At 35.3% G+C, this 21,205-nt stretch overlaps 1 protein-coding gene across 4 annotated transcripts in view; it reads left to right on the top strand.

Moving 5' to 3' along the window:
• CDH8 (cadherin 8) overlaps positions 1-21,205 on the top strand; it is a 212,252-nt gene that overhangs the window by 187,151 nt on the left and 3,896 nt on the right. Inside the window, exon 11 of one of the 4 annotated variants that reach the window (XR_003399202.1) lies at positions 5,587-5,707. The exons of 2 other annotated variants lie outside the window; for them this stretch is intronic. Coding sequence is in view for 1 of the 2 variants with exons in the window: in XM_026856643.1 (XP_026712444.1) it covers positions 5,677-5,707 (31 nt within the window). In the remaining variant the exon portion in view is untranslated. Of the gene's footprint in view, positions 1-5,586; positions 5,708-21,205 lie in introns of those variants that run through there. One more of the 4 variants, XM_026856643.1, reaches the window with a different exon arrangement.

Below are 21,205 nucleotides of genomic sequence, written 5' to 3'. Positions count from 1 at the left end.
TGACTGTGACCTCAGTCTCAACTTCCTCCCATATTCTTGGCCCTGCTAAATTCTTCAAGGCAGCAGAGACTGCCTTGATCAGTGCTGAAGAAATGTCATCTTCTTACGGATGCTATAAATGGATTGTATTTTCTCAGGAAACCTAATATAGAAACGAAATCTTAATTTGCTAGAATTAGTAATTTTTTTCTTATTTAAATGATTTTTCATACCTTGCCTTTTTCCAAAATTCTCTCAAGTGCAGAGATAAACAAAAGTACCCCTCCTCAAGAGCATTTGTGAAATGATATTACGCTTTTGGATTCTTCTTCTGTGCTTTAGGTAACATTGTGGCATTTGGCAATTACTTCTCTACCTCGTGAAGTAACGATGTTATCTGATCTGGTGGCACTCGTATGCAAACAATGTAATTTGGCATCTGCCAAGGGAAGAAAGCTGTGATGTTCTGTTTCTGTCCCTCATACTAAAGAATGATGCATGTATTTTGGAATTTTCTCTTGCGATATGGAACATAAGCATAACCATTAATTATATTTAGTTTGTCACCTATAGGCTATTGTTTAAACTTTCCAGATTGCCCTAAGGCAAGTTCACGTGATACTTCAGTAATTAACTGTGCTGCCCAAAATTACAACAAATATTATGATGGGCTACCTCGTTATTGACAAATATGTTAAACTGTGTGACACAACAGTGTATCTTCATCAGAAGCCACAACCCTCTCCTACTTCTCTTAATTTCTATAATATGTAATATAATCTTTTCCTGTGATCATAGCAGAATCTGTTCCTTGAAATGATATATCAGTATCCTTTATTTGTTTGGTCCCTTAATTTTGCACATCTACAATCTGTTCTGTAGACAGGGTGCACAAAACTGTAGAGGCTGTAGTGCCTTTCTGATGTAAGTAATATAAAAAATTAGATTTAAATGTCATCATACATCTCACTGAATGTCTGTAGATCATCTCTTAGAAATCTTTATTTCTTATATCTTCTGTTCTTTTCCCAGCTCAAATGTCTTGTTATGAAGTAGTTTTTTTCATAGGCTTTGTACTGTGGCTAAATGGGCAGCTACTGATAATCTGAAATAAAGTAATCCTGCTCTCTGAATCTGTAATACAGGGAACACATCTATAGATGGCCAGGTGCATAAAGCTTTATCCCTTCACAAGAGAAATAATAAAATGATATTATAAAAATATGAGAATTTAATGCAAGATGAAAATCATGTAATGTTTTCTATGCTAATCCTGGTGACTAAATCTGTGACTTGGTGATGTAACAAATCCCTGACTGCATAAACTCATATAGACTGACTCTCTGGTTACTTACTTTTCACATGTCTGTGTGCTGGGTTTCTGCATAGGAGCAGAAATGGGAAAAATGAAAATAAATGTTTCATGTAGTGTTTCTGACAAACTTCAAACCAGAAAAACCTAAAACTTCAGATGAAAATGTGAAGTTTAGACAGCTCTTAATATACCCTAGCAATGTGTTGTAGATTCCTTAGCTGAACAGAATTAACCCTTCCAAAAAGCTGTAGAATCACAATAAATGACAAAAAACTGACAGGAATTTAGATAACTGATAAGGATTCTGTACTGTCATGGCATCAGTAAATTGAAATGAGACCTCTGGAAATGGAATTAGCATTTGTTGACAGTCTTTTTTCAGGTGAGTGATCTTCACAAAGCGTTACCGAAAACCTAATGCCAGTACATGGATCATCTCCTGCATCCCAAACAATAAGCTCACAGCAATACCTGTTTTCACATTGAATTCCTGATGTTCTTATGGTTTCCTTAGGTTGTTCAAATGAGAACAGAATTTTGTGATAAAAGCATTTTCACAGATGTAAACATTTTGATATGCTGGAAATGTAATTTTTACTTTCAAGAATTAGAAAATACATCTTTGACATAAAGAGACTTCAGGTTTTCCCAAAAGATTTTTCCATTGCTATTCCATTTTTCTTATGCCAGATTCTGTTTCCTAATGGAATAAACCTCAAATCAAATGTTCTACAGTGCCTTTGGATGCAGTGGCTCTTCTGACAGAAAAAAAATGGTGCATCTCTACTGTATAAATGTAATATTACATACCTCTTACTAGGGCTTGTGTAGTAGAAGCAGTCACAGGGTTGCTTGGAACATGGGCAGGCCTTACCTTTGGGTTAAGAGAACCATCTTAATGGCATGCATTCATATTCCTCCAAAAGTCCAATAGCCTTACAAGTAATCTGCCTCCTGTCTCACCAAAGTATTCAATGTCCATCTACTGATTTGAGCTCTGAATTTGGGCCAAACTGATTTTAGTGAGTGCTTAGTAAAGAGGTTTTTTTCTTTTTAAGTTGAAGCATTACAGTGATGAACTGTTCTGTTGGTTCTCTATAACGAACTTAATATTTATTCTCAGCCATGCTTAGTCTATTATACTTATGATACCTATAATAGCTCCAAGAATGTTCATGTTTAAATGTCCATTTCTTTTGTTCTTTCCATCTAGCAAGTTTATATCTGTCATTTATGTCCTCATTGTGCTGCTTTGAAAGTACAGGCAATGTGTCATGTATTTAAAAGGAAATAGCCTGGTATAATCACTTCAGTCACTAACTGGCTTGCATGCTTTTGTACACTATTGCACATCTTATTTTAAAATATTTACTAATTCTCATCACGTCTTTACAATTAAGAAAAAAATATTTCTAAACTATTTAGAAATAGCCAAAGACAATTACATGCAAACTCTCTTTTAGATATCCCAAATGATAAAAACTAATGATTACCACTACTTCATTTTTAAAAGTACTTGTATGTCACTGTGGTGTTTTAATGTAATAAAACCTAGATTTTTTCCACATCTTTTTCCTGAAAATATTTTTAGCATCTGTCAAATGCATACCTAGAGGGTGAGTCTTTTGTTCCCACAAGACTAACTCTCACGTGTTAAAATGAGTTTCTTTCCCTGAATCAATTTCTCTTGGCATTTCTCGGTAAGTCTGTCTGCCATTGTCTCAGCTGCCAGCTAAAGCTCCTTCTGTGTTTTTGATTGTCTTTTCTTTCCAAATGCATACTTCAGAGAGCTAAGCAGTGGCACTGCTATTTCATTGCCCTCCCTCCACTTTGCCCAATTTCAAAGTTAACCCACTGACCTCAGGTACAAATTGCCTTAGCCAGGACATCATTAAACCCATCATTTCTTGATGGATGTACAATGAACATCTAGAATAACAGCACCCATATGGTCCCTTGGATATGAGCAGTAAATCCTCATACATTTTTGCAGTTTCATGCAATTTTTCAAGAGCCTTGGAAACTTTGTGGCCCAGCTGCCAGCTAATACCAGAGGGTGTTTCACAATGGCAATTCTTGAGGGAAAGCACATGCTTATATATTTCTCATGTGTTTAATTATCATTCCCATTTCTTTTATGTATCACTAATTAGATTTCAAAGTACAACTCTAAAACATACCAAATCACATCCTTGTTAATGTTTTTCTTGAAAAGTAAAATTCAGGGATGTGATCAGGGATGTGTCTTGCATCCTATAAATAAATATTTTTCTACCACATCTATCAATATTAGTGATATGGAATAACATCTAGAGGACTGCATCTAAAATTGTAAAAAATTATGCTGCATAATCTAGGAAACAGCACTGAGCAGCATCTCTCTTAGTAGGCATAGTTCTGCCACTAGAAATCACATGGAATACTTGCCTAGCAAGGTGCATTCGGTATGAAAGTAGTAGAGTTAAGAAGAAATCACTTCAATGTATTAAAAAACAACAAACACAAACTAACTTACAATCTGGCACTTCTGTGCCAGAATCTGCCATCCACAGGCACAAATCATGTTTCTCCAGGAGTGTTCATAGTGTGAAAAAAAGTATTACAAATATTATACTATCAATCTTTTTCTCAGCACGGCATTAAAACTGCAGCTATTTAAATAGCAAAGTTCAACATTTTTATAAACTGAGGGTAGCAGAACAACCTCAGATCATTGATTATTTTCTGACTGACATAGTTAATAATGAAATTGTTCATATATTTCCTTTTTAGTGTGGTTGAAAGATATTGTTCAATACATTCTTTATTTGCTTGTTATAAATTGCAAATTATAGAAGTTAAAACAAAAAAGCATAAAGAAGATGATGATATTTTGCTGAGTAGAAGGTCTAACTTTTATCAAACCATGTGATGCTACCACGTTCTACTTATGGTCTACAAGTTATACTACACTGCTGGGTCCGAGTTCCATTCTAAGAGTGACATCTCAAGTGTGTCTTGGTCTGTGTGCTGGAAAGCATGATGCAAAAAATGGTGCCCAGCCAGTGCAAATACTTTTCCTTGGAGCAAGTGGTTGTGCATTAGGTGGTAAGTGTCAAGTCCCTGAAATAATTTGTTTTCATAACAGAGGGAATGCAGTTCCTTAGTTATTATACTCAGGTTCCTTCATCCTTAGGCCTCATTGAATTGACCTGATTTAAACTGCCTTGGATCAGAAACTATGTTAGGTCATTCTTTGTAGGAAAAGTAATCAATTTTCTTATTTACATATCTGACAGAATTCAAAGATGTAATGTCATCCTGTGAAGTAAAGACTGTGTCTAAAGACTCAAAAAGATGAGCACTTTCTGCTAGTGATAAAGTGATAAGCAACATGAGGTGGAAATCAGTACTACAGATCTTTAGATTAATTTCAAATTCTAGAAGACTAATAGAATTTCAAGTTAATGATAATATTACCAAGGGACCCCAATACATTCCAGTAATGCTCAGTTCTGTCTTACCAGGCACTGAATGCATTTCCATTTCCATTGTGTTATTTCACATTGCAGTTGAAGTAATATATTCAACTCCTTTCTACTATACCATTTTGTGGTCCTAGCAAGGTTACACTTTTCCATGGTACAGTAGTGTTAGTCCCATCTAGTCTGAGAATGTCAGTGAAATATTCTCAGTATATATCTTTCATACCTGATAGCTTTCTGCTTCCTTTCCCCCTTCTTTCTTTACTATCATCACTATTGACTATGTTCTGTTATTCCCTGATGTTCTGTTTTTCCTTGATGTTGAATATCAGTTGAGTGCAATTTGAAACAACTTCACTGGCATAGAAGGATGCAATGTTATTTTTTGAAGTGAAGATTACATTAATGTAGATGGGAAACCAGCGTTTTTCCACTCCAATCCTTTGTGTGCCACTTCCTTCACTGACACCTGCTTCTGCTGTCTTTCTCATCTTTCTTCTTGCATGCAGATCACTGATCTTTCTGGACCTCCTTCTAATTAGAACCACAGAACAAGTGAAGACTAAGTGCAGTTCCTCTGCAAACATACCTTTTAGCCCTATCTGGATGATTTAAACCTTCTTACAATGGTTATGTGCTTTTCACCACTTCAGTAGGCTAAAGAGATGAATCCTTCTTGGTGCACATAGCTGCTCTAGCTGAAACTGAATGTCAGAAAAATAGAATCAACTCTTCAAAGGCTAACTCAGCTACCAAGCTCCTCCATACTTTGACCATTCTGTCTATTCTGTCCATCTGAAACCTTACTCACTCCTCTCCTGTATTCAGGATGCAGGGCTCCAGACAGATTCCCTCTCTCCTCCGCCCTAATCCAGATGTGATCCATCAAGTCTTCATTCGACTGGACAGGCCAACCTGATGAATGAACCAGCAAGGAGGGGGCCGTGTGGTAAGCCGATTGTCCTCTTTTAGGCATCTTTAGGCTCTTCTTCAGCTCTGCTGTGTTCCCCAGCACGTCTGTACTTTTTATAGTTTTGTAGCTGGCAGAATGTTTCTCTGGGAGCACTTCTGTTCCAAATGCTGTTTAACCTTTCAGTCCTGTTTTAGTTAGCTCTGTAATGACAACTTCTTTCCAAGACTCAAAAATACAAACTTTCAGACAAATGCAGAAGAGTTGTATATACGCATTGGAAAATAAGACTAATTTTCACAGCATCACATCCCTGTGGAGAGCACCTTTTTTTTTTTATCATATGAATCAATCACAATTACATAGCTATTTCAGGGCATTTATGTAAACATAACCCAGCTCAAAACAACTAAAAATATGAGTGATGAAATACAGGATAATACTGTATATATGCAGCATGCCATTATGCATACATGACCAAAGAGACTTTTACTTCACTCATTCTTAATTTATTATTTGTGGTGCTAGCAACATAATGTTGCCAAGGCGTCAATTATGTTTCATTTTATAAATCAAACTAATTAAGAACCAGATGCAATCTGAGTGAAAAAGATCTGAGGTCAGTGTTGTACACCATATGTATGACAGTGCTTATTCATGATGAGGAGATGGATTGGACAGCTGTGAATTTTCCTGCTGTAGTGGTTTCATCATACTTAGTGTTACATACTTATCTTGCTTTTTCCTGTTTATTTCTTTAGTTTCATAATAAAACTAAAGAAAAGTGAGCAACACTGCTATAAGTTTAAAAAACTACATAAGGGATAAAAGGTTATGAAAACAAAACGAAAATAATTTGGTCAGCAAATTAGCGCGAAAATAAATCTATTTGAGTAATAATATGGAACATGGATGAAAGAAACAGAGATAAGAACAAATTGAATCTTTAGTGTGACAATTTCAGACAGATAATGGGGAAAATCAACATTAAATCAGGGTCTCAGAAGTGAACTGCTTGGAAGACAGAAAGGAGTTGTTCTTAATTGAGTAAAAAACTTCTCAACTGAGTGTTATCGGGATAACAGTAAGATCTGCAGTGCCACCTCTCTGGAATTTGTCTTCCATTGAAATATTGCTCCAATAGCCCTTTAATTTTTAAAGGTTCCCTAAGTTCTAAAAACATAACTCCTTGAAAGCTAACAGCACGCATGTTAATGATATTCTAGGGCTTTAAAAGTATTTCATAGTAATATTGATAACGAAGCAAATATAAAATATTTGAAAATAAGTTTCCAGATTTTTACTCAACTGTCTTCCAAAAATATGTTGTTAAGAGTGTCTGCCAAAGTAACACTTCTGGTTTCATGAGTGGATCTAATTCCTCCAAGTTTACTTCAAGAATCAATTCCTGCAGTTCATGGACAATGTTTTATTTCTTGTAAATAGGCTTAATTCACAGAGTAGGAGGAAGAATGATGTACTAGAGCTGAAGGTTTTGGTAGGGCCTCTACGCCTTCACCACCTCAATATTACCTGACAGAGACATATTGCATCTTAAGAAGTTCCCCTCTGTTTTCATCTTATCGTTAGGCTTTGTTTTTGTTTGGATATTTGGATTTTCTCTCTAAGTACCTAATCTGTAATTATGGCACAAGACCATTTTTTTTCTTTTTTTTCTGCACCTTGTATATTTATTGGTTGCTCCCATTATGGAACGTTTCTAATTTATTAGTTGCTCTAATTGTACTTTTGTCAATTAATGAGAAACTAGATAGGAGTCCCATTTTAAAGTTTTGTTGTAATAAAGACTAATAGAACCCCAACACTCTTATACTGGAGGAATAATCTAAACAGGCTAAAATTTAAACAATATAAGCAGGAATCATCACCTATTAGCTGTTAGATTTTCCTTTTATTAGTAAAAATCTCCTTTTGTCATAACAGATATAAAGTATACAGACTGTTCGCACATGGTTCCTCCATTAAAATAGAAGGTATTAATTTTTCACACTTTGCCTCGAGGCCTGTCTGATAAACTATTGCACAACTAACATTATAATGTGAATTAAAAAGACAAAGACCATGTTCCAATTTGCATCTTGTTTTGAATCAATTACACAAGTGGTGTACAGGGAGGAAGTAATTATTATTGGAATCCCAGTTATTCTTCCTACAAGATGACCATTACACCAATTATTATGTGAACTCTGTGTCTATACATTCTCCTGAAGCTGTATGGTGTGGTCACCTTTCTTCCATACACTTTCATTTCCTCCTTACTTCTTTTAAGGAGGTAACTATTCAAGAATGGGCTCTATTTCTCTGGCAAGAGCAAATGTAGCAGTGACAAACTGAAGGAGATCTGAAATTTTTAATCATTTTGACAAGAACTTCTTACATCAAGCTTTAAAGAATAAGGAAAACAAGGCTTTTATTCTGTTGGGGTTTTTTTTGTACCAGTCATGATATTTTCCCATCAACCTCTGATTTTGTAATTTGTATGGGTGGCCTTGTTGTAAAATGAGTCATTTTGTTGGTCTTCATTTAATCTACTTAATTAGGATGTATTCTATTTGGCAAGCATCCAGTAATTAGTCATATATTTATGTAATTATTAGCATTTAATATTTATATAAGAAACATGCCTAGAAGGCAATCCATTCAGAGGCCAGAAAAGAGGCACAGTACATGGTTTTACTGAATGAAAAGATCTTACATACTGAGCCAAGTGCAGAAATAAATTACATGCATAAATTGACCTGTCCAGTCTGGGGAGAGAGTTTGCATATCCTAAAATAATAAGATTGCATACTTGGTAATCAGCGCTGATTATAGAGGGAGTGAAGATGGGCCCCTGTTTGAAGTGAGATAATAAGCCAGCTTGTTAGAAAGAGAGAAATAGAACTTCAAGAAAAGAACCAGATGTCTGCTTGATGGTGTTGAAAAGGTAGAGCTAGTGTGGTCCTTCGAAGGTAACATGGACAGATGCGTAGTTAGATTACAGTGAATCAGCTAAGCAGGGGTAGCTGTCTCCCCATATTAAGATAGCAAACTCAGATCACCCCAGCTCGGCCTAAACTAATTGTGGGCTCAAGTAAATAAACTTCACTTTTGCTGTAGGCTAAGGGCTATGTAAATTCTTGAACAGTAACTGTAAAACTATAGTAAATTTTTTTACATACATCTGATTCTATAATAAGAGATAAATCAGGAATAGTCTTATCTGTGGAGTTTTGGAGTTAGATATTGCAGACATAAACCTTAAAAGGAGCATCAATACTAATCACGGAATGTTGATGAAAGTACTCTGCTGTATTCTATGGAATGTTGGACTATCTTGAACATGAACACTAACTTTTTTTTCTGTTGTTTTTAGAATGGAATAAATGACATAACAGTTTCACATTGCTTTCATAAAAACACAGAATTTTTTGAGTTTATTTGTGTTTTGTTAGGAAACTTTCATTCAATCTAACCTAAAATTAAAGCTAAAGTCTAGATTACAAGAAATAATAAGAAATAAGATTAAAATGTTTCATGTGGCTTTTTTGAGCTTGTCACTCCCTAACCTTGCTTAACTCTGTCACATCACTTTCTGTAGCATTCTAATCCATTATATATGACCCTTCTGTAAATTATACAGTGTTCACCCCAATAAAAATCAAGCCCTTGTGAGCCAAGAGCACTTTACAGAAGTGATGTTTTTTTGGTTAAGGAGCTGTTCTGGAGTTAAGAATACTTTCATCTAGCTTGGTTACAGGTTTCCTGTATGATTTTGACCAAGACATTTAATCACTGTGCCTATCACCGTGCCACGCATATGCTGCAGGCATTCTTTTAAAACATTCCTCTGATATTCACATAAACTGTAATGGCATGTATTAGCAGCTCTCTATGGAATGGTAAAGACCGAGATTTTCAAGAGTGCATTACGGTGTCTCTTCGGGTTCTTCTGTAACTCCAGGTTAGAAAACGTGTAGAAGTTACTCTGCAGCTCAGGAAAGGAAATGGTAGGGCCCAGTCTAATGACAGCTGTAGTAAAAGCATTGTTGTATCTTTGATGCAAACTGGAGTACTAAATATAGAGGAAGGTAGTTTAGACTCAATTCTACACCATATGTCGTCTTCTATATCATCTTTATCTATCTCACAACATTACAACTTCTGTCTTTGTATTACTATTTCCCCTTTTAAAATGAGAAAAATATTTTTTTATAAAAAATCACCTAGCTCTTATTCTGTGCTTGTCTTCTGATAACATGCAAGACCAAAAGATGTATTTGCTAAAAACCTTATAATAGAGTTGTAATGCAGTCTCTATAGAAGAACCATGTGCTTCAAAACTTTAAAGAACTTAAGATTTTTCGAGACTAAAATTGTTTTTCTTAATATTTTTTCTTTTCTTTTTCTCAGTTAGGAAATGTATCTTTCTCAAAATATCTGCTGGGTTTTTTCTGCTCTCCTTTTTTGATTTTCTTTTGTGATCATGGAGGGGGTTTTGGCATATTAAAGTATTCTCCATTGCTACTAGAATTGCCTAGGCTCTTATCATACTTTCACTTGATCCGGCTTCATATTTTTATTGCATTTTCTGCCTATACGGTTCATTTGTACCTTGTCAGACTCTTCATCATGAATTAGATGACAACAGGGAACAATTTCACTGATATGCAAGTTGTTCTCTTAGCATAGAGATGCATTATACATTTGTACCTTATAACTTCTCAGCTTGATACAGAGAGAATGAATGAATAAGATGTCTTCTGTTTTGTCGCACACATCTTTCAATTCTGACTAACAAATGTTTTACTGTTTGCAGAATCTCCATCCTTGGAGATATTCAGAAGCTGCCTGGACATGGTCCTGGGCTCTAGGTAGCTGTGCTTGAGCATGGGATTAGCCCAAATGACCTCCAGAGGTCCCTTCCAACCTCAACCAGTCTGTGATTCTATGAAAACTCTAGAACATCTTATAAACTGATGTGATAGTTGGTGGGTATTTCCCAATATAAGCATTGACTTTGTAATACCTCTACAGTGGTGAGGCAGAATTCAAATGTTGACATTTTTCCTTGGCTGCTTCTTCTTTCTAAGAAATGTTACATGTTGTGTCATGCAACATATATATCAAAGTTAGGGTCTTGCAGTATGTCCCAGTCTTGAAATCTAAATGCATATGCACATGTGTTCTTGTAGACTAGCTTTGATTCTCAGAAATCTGACTGTGTATGGTAGTTGGAACATCTGGCAGTGCCAAGCTCTCTCTATGTAATGTTTACATGGTATGCAGAAATGTTCCCAAGAGTGTCTGGAACATTTCATTTGAAAACTTTATGCAACTATTACTCCACTACAGATAGATAATTGTTTTTTTCAATTACTGATATTCCTTCTCTGGATGCATTTTGCTGTTCCCTGCGTTTCAAATGACCATTAGTCTTCACCATAGGAGACATGTCCTCCTTGAGAGGTGTGCATATAATAAGACATTATGTGTATACTTTGGGTGTAAGACAGAAGTATAAATTACTGCTATTAATGGCCTGATGATAACAAATTGTTATTGTTATATGTAATCTGCATATGAGAATGTCTTCAAAAATCATTATCATACTGCCTGTGTGCCCAGGGGCAATCTTATACAATAGCATTTCAGTCTTTCAGATTACAAAAAGCTAATATAACTCTTGATGGCATTTACAAAAATGTATAATGGCACTTCTTTCAGTTCTTTCACAGAAATTATTCTCAGTGAAGTTAAAGGGAGTTCTATGTATATCAGAAATGCAGGATCTGGCACTCTTTAAAATCAAAGCCACATTTTTTTCTTAAGTGACACCAGCTCAAGAAAACTTTACGTCAAAATTTTTTTAATTTATTTTCTGATTTAAAATGCCTCAGCAAATGTAAGTCGTATTTAACTTTCAATGCTCTTTGGCAGAGAGTACACATTCTAAATTTCTTCTCATAGCAAGTTGTTATGTCAGAGTTATAAACCCCCGAAAATTGGCATTTTGTAATGGAAGTGCTGACAAGACCTTTATTACACCAGTACAAATAGGCGGCATTCCAATAAATGCTCATTGTTCTTTTATAGTCTGGTGGTTGCTTTCTGCCACTGTATTTCAAAATGAATGTTATAAAAAAAGTAATCGCATAATAGCAATACACTGGTATGGCTTGAGTTTGGCTCTCTAACTGTTGTAACAAAACTTCAGTATGATTGCTATGTCCAATTCCAGATTCAGTTTAAAGGACTGGTTTATGATCTACTGGTAAATTGTTTTAAATTCTTACCATGTGCATGTGTACGCTCCATACAGTATTGGAACAGAAAAGACAATCATCATGGCATAGAGAAGTGGATGTTAACTTAGTGTGAAACTCACTTCAATGTACATCACATTTGAAAACCAAAATGTTCCTGGTTAAGTTTCATTTTTCTTACCTATAGTATTCATAGTTTACATTCTGGAAACAAAAGATTTACTTCAAACATCCGTGATTGTCTTCGTAGTTGTAAAGACTCTGAACTTTTCCAGACCCTATAAGTCACTGAAGTAAGAACTGAAGGATGTGTGTGAAGTGAGGAGGGTGAAGAACACAGGATAGAATCCTTGGAACTTTTCCATCACCTAACAAAAATACTAGAAATTTAATTGAATCTGCTTGAGATTTAGCTTTTTACATAAGAGAACCCCAAACCAATGTAATGTGTAAAACTGTAAATTTCACGGTGACGTTAGGGGCTCAGATACCTATCTTTCATTAGTTTCACCTCCTAGACTGACTTGTAAGTACACATCCATAGAAAGAAAATAAGAATCCATTACCCTAAAAAGAAATACAGATGGCAAATCCTTGGGATATTTGGGCTTTTTTATTTATCTTTGCAACATTTTGTTGTAATCTGGTAACAGAGTAATGGAAAGGTCTTCGTTCTAATGAAAAATATAGCCAGTATTTTATCAAAGCATTATAAAACACAGTATTACTTTCTGAAACTTTTTTGTTAAAATAAGAAGATAATAGAATTAACTAGAAAATGTAGATTTCAAAAATGATCCATCAGTCTATGCAAATTGCTGTGTTAATAATGTATTTTTAATGCTAAGCACATTTGACAGCCATTTCATCTCTCTTTCTAAACTAGAACTTGGCAACCTGCATTAATTCTTACACTTTACAGATGTAACATTCAATGCACATGCCATGTAGTGATGTGATCCGAATAAAGTAAAGCATGTCAAAGCAATGTGATTATTAGTAAACAAGTTTGTGGCTGGCTTGTGGAATGCAGAAGATAAGAATGAGGCAAAAGCCAGTACTGTTTCAGCATATCTTACATCTTCACTGGTCTGAATTTGCTTCAGATCATGGGAGTGTCAATCATAACTGGCACCAGGGGATTCAGAAGAGATAAACGGGCATAACGTCAGAGTGGGCAAGATTAAAATCAGGTATGTTGGGTACAGTTCAGACAACTGTGGTAACTGTGTAGCTTAAACAGACCCAGAGCCCAAAGTTCCCTGGTTTGACTTGCCATAAGTATCTGTAAATTAAAAAGAGAGGTCCTAATTATTTTTCTACCTCATTAACAATAAAACTAGTATTGTTTCAGACTCAGTGTATCATTCTACATCATTGGGATTTTCAGTCCATCTTTCAATGGGTTAAACCAAGGTACAAAGTATGAGAGTTGCTGCTAGACTACCAGTGACCATATAGATATGTTTGATTATAGCTCTGCTGGACTAAAGGTCAAAGGGAAGTTTTAGAATACTTTAGAGACAATTATCTAAAGTTCAGACTTTTCCAAAGGAATATAACTAGAAATTATACAGACTATTATCTAAAGTTCACATTTTTCAAAGGGAAAAGGTAGGAGGAAATGCTTATGCCATCACTTTGCTGCTAATTTTTCTGTTTTTTTTTTTTTTTTATTCTGTCAAAATTTATTTACTACAAGTTCTGCATCACAGTAGTGTTAACATTAGTCCTCTTTCCAATAAATTTTACCATATGAAAGTGATGTATTCTTATACACGATTAAATATTGCTTTGCTCATGATTCAAAATTTCCAGCAGCAATTTTTATTTCTGCAAAGGAACACATGACCTGGAAATCTGTTTAGGTTTTTTATTCATTAGTTGATTCAGCCGTTTAATTTTGGTATAAGCTATTACTATTTAGACCAATTGGCAAAGGAAAAAAAAATCAAATATAAAAAAATATGTGACATTTTCTGATTCTTCTCCTCATCAATACATTTTCTCCCATGAAATACATTTTTTTTTCCCCCGTATTCTTATTGGTGTTTTAAGGGATTTCAGAAAGTCTAAGTCTCTAGAAAAAAAAAAAATAAATTCAGGTTTTTGTCTCATGTGTCATAGGAATGTTTTGTGAATTGCCATTATACATGTCAGTACGGCATGTGACTCACTATGGTGCAGAAGAGACAGTTTGATCAGTCAGTTGAATTTTTATAGCACAAGAACTTTTTTTTTGAACCTGATGTCTGCTATCAAATTTGAATAGCAGTCATCAATCTGATTTTTTGAAGACATCACAAATTTTTGACATTCATGAAAAGCAGGTCAGTTTGAAATACCCATGAATGCTTCAGTGCCCATATGGTTTGGCTATCATAAATCAGACAAAATAGACTATAAAAATGGCCTCTTTTTATTTTCAGATTATTTTATAAGCCTAGTACTTGAATAGAACATTTATGCCCTTACCATACAGATTAGGCAAAGGGTCATCGTTCTTGTAAATTGCTGTTCAAGAGGACTTTGTTTGAGACCCTCAGTTATGAAGGAAGGTCTAGCACGTATGTAAAATATTACAAATGACACAGTTGTGTACATATATTAAGACATACATATGTGAATTCTCATAAAAATGTATTTGATGTGCATAAAGACATCAGTGTTGAAAATACTAAGTTTAATCATGAGACAAAATTGTTATACTAATGAACAAATAAATTGTTTTTTTTTCATTTACTAATGATTGGCAAATTTATAATGTGTAAACTCAAAATTGTTCCCATTTATTCAGGTATTCCTTTAAAAGTGTTACAGCCTAAGGCAGAAACAAAAAACCTGTCTTATATAAACACAGGTGTATCTCTCAAAGTATTTTAATGACATTCTTGAATTGGAAGCAAGAAATTGATGCTTCTAACTTGTACTTAAGCATAGCCTGAAACATACAAACCAGTATTTCAGCTCAGGGCCCATCTTAGGAATAGTGTTCTTTTACAAGGTGAACATTGAGTTGCCACTTCTGGTTTTTGTACTAGACTGGAAATCGGGTCATGAATGCTCGTTTCCACTGCTTTTGTAATGACAAGAATAAGAAAAAGTTCAAAACATATTGCTTGATAAAGAGATACCACATGTGGGACTATGTATAGTGAATTGTTGGGCTGCATTCACTGGTTATCTCTCTGCAGTGTGATACTACCAGTCTAAATGTGTGTTATTTGTAAATCCTTTCATAGATATGAACTGTTGACAAAATATGCGAAAGAATAAAGATTGAGGTATGATTTATAACTCACGGAGTGTATACGTAGACTTTTGGAAAGACCTCTGTGTCTTTGGACAATGTTAATAGTTCCCAGTTCCTAAAATGGGGATTGAAATCTTCCCTATATTCCACTATTTCTCTGGTTTTAGGTTTGCATTTTGAAGAAAAACAAAAATACCAGTATTACTACAGATCTATTGAAAATCCATTTTTAACATTGTAAGGTGTCTAGTACTGAATGGTAAGTATTACAGGTGGCATGTACATGAATTAATAGTTATGCAAAGAGCTGAAATACTGTCTTAGCATTCTCTTGAATGTTTTCTTCTAGTGCATTTACAGGTAACTGCTAAATATTATATAACTAACATTTCTTAGAATGTTCTATGTTTTGTTTTTTCTGCCTGTACTTCGGTAGTTTTCACTGAAACCTTTATGATAATAACTTAATTACTCGGTTATTTCCAGTTAGATGCCATTTATAAACTGAGAAAGGAAATTAATGAACTGTCCTTGTCTTCCCATTATCAAAAAAAGCAGGGAGCATCACAGTAAGGACATTCTTGCTGCTCTTCAACTTGTGCCAGAGGACTCTGTATTACATAGAATCTGTTTTAGACTGAAAAATGTACACAAAAAGACAGCTCAAATATGAAGAAACATATATTTCTGTTGTTCTAGTGTTTCCAGCTGTAAAGTTTCTGATTAAAATTCTTTCTTCACATAAGTAACCTATCCAGCATAGATAACAATTTCTACCACAAAGTCCTTAATACCATTAATGATTTGATCTTTCTGAGAACATTATAAAAGGGATAGAAAATGAAAGACAGAAAAAGAGTTATGTAGGTGTAAGGTTACACAGCAGGGAAGTCAACTGATCTGAAAACATTAAAGAGACCATGAGGGAATTAAAGAATTGCAATAATGTATACAGAGAAGATGACACTTGGATGTAAACTGATTGCTTCTGGTTTTTGCTTTAGTTCTGTCATTTTATTGTCTGACTTAAAATTGCAACATGCATTCTTGTACAAAGTAGAAGATGAAGTTGACTCCTCTCTACTAATTTCACATCCAGATTGACGTCAATGCCATTAATGTCACTCATGTCCAGCAAATTCAAAAGCAGCTTTGTATTAAAATTATTACATTTACTTTTACTCAAAATCTTTCATCCAAGAACCACAAAAGAGATCAGGGGATCTTGAGAACAGTTGAGAATCTGCAGGAAGCATGTCCTTGGTTGTGGTTATTCAAAATACTTTTGTCTAGAAATCACACTGGACATCTTGTAAAGACCTGCATTGTCATTCTTTGTTTCAGCTCTGAGGGAGATATTTCCATAACAGTCTCTTTCATGGTTGTTTTGCAAATCTGCTTGTAAGCTTCAGAAACTGAGAGTCATCTAAATGACCGATTTGGTTTTATGTTTAAAAAAAGGTAAGGATGAGCTCCAGATCTAAATTGTTGTTATGTATTCCTGGAGCTGTGTTACTCTGACCTTACTCTGATACAAAAATTTCTGATGAGAGAAGACAATTATTAAGGTCACTTATGTTACACTATTCCTTACACCTGCAGGATGGAATATAGCTTCTAATCCATCCTGTGTAGTTGGTACGTCATCAGTGAAATGGAATTTAATAGGACTCTGGCATTTTAATGAACTTCTTCAATCCCTTCCCCACATAGAAGAGTACAGAATTTGGGGAGGCTCATTTTGTTTGAGAATATCAAAGGACCTCCTGAATATACCTCACTGACTGGGGGTAAAGACCTAGAGTCTCTCTTTGCCTTTGCAGGTTACCTCAGAGCTTTATTAACAGAGAGGGATTCTTTTTTTCTGCATGTAATTTTCCTTGTTTTGCTGAAAGTAACATGAACAAATAAATAACCTGAACAGCGCTATAATGAAGAATCAGTGGGTTAATTGGAAAGATGAGTGGAAAGTGATTGTCCCCTCTCCTGCTGAGCACCTGCTGCCAAGTTAATTCATGCAGCAGTGCTGGAGGTTGTTCCTGGAGGAGATTCCTGCTGTTTTGTCAGCTACGAGTAAGGGGAATGTCCACAGAAGGGAGAAAGCAAATCAGATAAATTGAGTTTATTGCTAATCAGCTGCTAGGATTTATTGTCAAGTTCTAGGAACCAACTAAAATGTCAATTAGAGACTCATTGTTCTTCACTCAAGAGTCACATCACCAGTAACAGCAAGGTATATTTATTTTAGGATATAGCGAAGAAGAGAAAGGAATTTGTTCCTAGACAAAATTGCCAAGGCAAAATTGAGTACTTGCCATCTGTTGGCAAAACAATTTGGTCATTTCATTTTGCTTTTCCTATTGACTACTTCTATTTTTCAGTTTCTTTCCAGGCACAACAAATTCAACTTTAGTCTAACACAGTAGTTTTTAACAAAAAAAACCCCAAACCTCTGTAAAAAAAATAATTGTAATTCTCTTCTCTGCTTGTCTTGCATCTATTCTTACATAGTACTAGCTGTTCACCATTACAACTTCTTTTACACTTAAATTGTGTCCCAAATACCTTGCTTATCTTTTATTTTATCTCATGTCTTTTGGACTTGAATTCATAACCATTACTGGTACCAGGGAGTTTCTTATACTCGGCACAGCTTCACTGATTGACAGAAATGGGCATTTTATTTTCTCCACCCCTCCTCCTTCCTCTCACTTTCTTCTTCCCTCTTTTGTTTGTTTCTTTACAGTACTCTTCCTTTTTTACTTTGTTTTACTTTCTGATTCTGACTGATTAGAATTTTCTGAACCAGGCAGAGTAGCAGGGAGTATGTCAGAAAGATGGAATGGATCTGAAGCTGTCACCAAGAGCAGCTTCTTTTTTTCATTACTTCCTGAAGCAGGTGCCTTACCTCTTTTGCATATCTGTAAAGGGCAGGGATGCTAGGGCTTGGCATATCAGTCCTTTCCTCCAGCTTGGACAGAGAAGGACTGTACCAGGCTTACAGGAAGGAACAGGCTGTATCAGTACAGATTTCTAGAGCACAAGAAGTCACTGTGTAATATAACTGTAAAAGTCTCTGGAGTTCTGAATAAATGACTACAGATGTGACACTTCTGAGTAGGATTTGTCTCAAAGACAGAAAGAGGTGGAAATTGAGCCTCACATATTTTCTTCTCCTTTGAAAGGTTAAAGCAAAAGGATTAAGGATACAACTTATGCTGAGATATTTTTAATTTTGCAGGAGAAAGTCAAACAGACAAATACATTTATTTTTCAGTGTTTGAAAATGGGGAGGTGCAGAGGAGGAAAAGAATGCTATCAGATAAAAAAATGTATCTTGTACACATTACAATAGGTATGGTAGTCACTCTTTGGTAAAGCCATGCATACTGCTCTCCAGGAAAACCTAGCTACAATATTATTTTACTAACAAAACATTTCCCTTTGTTCCTTGCAGTTCAGCTAGAGAGCAAGTATGACACTGAAAGTGGTTTAACTTGCACATGCATGTGTTTAAATCTCTGACACAATCAACCCAAGAAGGAGGAGGGCAGATTTTGCTTAATTGTAGATGTGTGCTAATTGTTGATTAAAAACCTACTTTACTTTGCCACTGCATCATAGTGGCACATATGAGACTGAGTATCATCAAGGAGTTTGGTTCTGAGTTGTCAGAATTCTTAAGAGCTTATATCTGAAATTTATCTTCAGTAAACACATATGCTTCCTTTAATTTTAAAAAGGGCACAAGGAAGGCTAGACTATTTATTTAGCTCTAGGATGCCATCAGTTTTGATGTGACTGTTTCTAACTTGAATAGATAAAAACTTAGGATTCCTGGAAAGAAAAATTATTAGGAATCCTTTTTGTTTTGCAAATATATTATGAAGTTACCATATTTACACTGCTCTATAAAGTAGTTGATATTTAGGATGATATTCATGTCTTATGTGCTCTAAATGCTATGAAAAATGCTGAAATGATTACATAACCTGGAATATAAATTATAGTAAGAACCTCTCCAGGCTGCAGAAGTATGATTGGTAGGTGATTCTCCCAGGGAAGGGATACGGTATGACTGCAAAATCAAAGACCCAGGAACTTCAGGAGCCCACTTGAAGTTCAGTTTCTTAGTCATTGAATGGGAAAACAAGCCATCTTTGTTCTTGTTTGACACAATTAGCCATGTGCTTAAGCATCAAATAATCTTTCTTCATCTTTTGTTTTATGGCAGCAATGAATTAACTATAGACTCATTTTGTCTGTCTGACTTCATAGGAGACACGTTCTATTTTGGTTTGTTCTGTTTACATCATTGAGGCCCAATAAATGTTTAGGACCACCAAAATTTAGACCTACAACTTTTAATACATTCAGCTTTTCCTTTGTTTGTCTTTGAAAGCTGAAGAGGGACTTTTTAAAAGGACATGTAGTGATAGGACAAGGGGTAATGGGGGTATATTCAGATTAGATCTAAGAAAGAAATCCTTCCCTGTGCGGGTGGTGAGACACTGGCAGAGGTTGCCCAGAGCAGCTGTGGCTGCCCCCTCCCTGGCAGGGTTCAAGGCCAGGCTGGACGGGGCTTTGGGCAACCTGGGCTGGTGGAAGGTGTCCCTGCCCAGGGCAGGGGGGTGGGGCTAGATGGTCTTTAAGGTCCTTTCCAACCCAAACCATTCTGTGATTCTGTAGGAGTTATCTACTGATTGATATCTTGCTATAGGTTCAGGAGATGATAAAGTTTAGTAATGTTTAATTCTGTAATCATTATATTCTGTAACTACCTTTATTCCTCATTAATATGCCTCCTTACTAAGGACTTCAAGAAAAAAATACTGCATTTTAAATATATTTTTTGGACGTGAAAAATGGCTTTACTGTATTAGCTTCATGAATGTTTTCCCCCTTCCTTCTCTGCATCTTCCTCTGTCCTTTGTACTTCATAGACTGCCAGCTATTTTGAGCATACACGTCTTTTATGTTGGGGCAGTGATACATGCTGCACAAATAGCATGAGCTGTCAGAAATACTTCTGGTGATCACAGTTAGTACAAATTCAACATTTCTAAACTATTTCATATTTTCAGGTGAGTACCTGACCAGTACCAAGATCTAAATAGATATAAAGCTTTCTTACAGTCACTATGGATATATGCATACACATGTTGTCATGTACCTTTTTTTTGTTTAAACTAAAGAATAAGGTCTTTGTTGTATCTGTCATATGAACACTGCCTGTCTTTCAAGTTTCTGTTCCTTATGCCTACCACATAATTCACAGTAATTTCTTTCCTTCCATGGAATGACATTTAGTGATTGCACGTGCCCATTTTATAGCATAAAATATCAGGAGGCTTACTTTTGTTCATGTTACTTCAGAAAAATTAACTTTGGTAGCACAGGGAAGAAAGGTTAATGAAAGGAACTACAGTCTCCTCCCAAATACGATGTGCAACTTTATTTTTAAATGGTCATTGGATTCCCCAGTAACACACATGCATTCTCATTCTGTGTGCCTGCTGGAATCTTTTTAACTTGTGGTGGTATTTTTGATGAAAGAACACAAGAAACAAACTAGTACATGTCAACGTGCACTCTGTTAGTATATAACTCATAATACTGAATTAATTTTTTTTATTCCATAGAATAAAACTGTTAAAAGCTAAAGTGAATATTTAATTATGTAAGTAAATTGAAGTATTTTGCATATTTGACGTGTTATAAGAGCTGATAAGAAGTAACTTTATGTCTGGGTAGGATGCTATGTAGTCAGACGCCTCTACATGTTTCTAAAATTAACTATCTACATATGTGTGCAGAGATAAGAATGTCCTAGACTCATTTCTTCTGGCTGCCTTCATAGGAACACACATTCTGGTTTGGTTTGTTCTGTTTTCATTGAGATCCAGTAAATGTTTAGATCCCTGAAAACTGGGCCTGTAACTTTTAATACATTCTGCTTTTCCTTTGTTTGTCTTCCTGTTGTTCATTGATAAAAAAGAATAATCTTTCATAGCAGGG

The sequence above is a fragment of the Athene cunicularia genome, assembly GCF_003259725.1.
Source record: "Athene cunicularia isolate RWA chromosome 11 unlocalized genomic scaffold, athCun1 chr11_part1, whole genome shotgun sequence".
In the NCBI taxonomy this organism is placed as follows: Eukaryota; Metazoa; Chordata; class Aves; order Strigiformes; family Strigidae; genus Athene; species Athene cunicularia.
The sequence above is the reverse complement of the archived record's forward strand: the minus strand, read 5'-3'. Positions and strand labels throughout refer to the sequence as shown.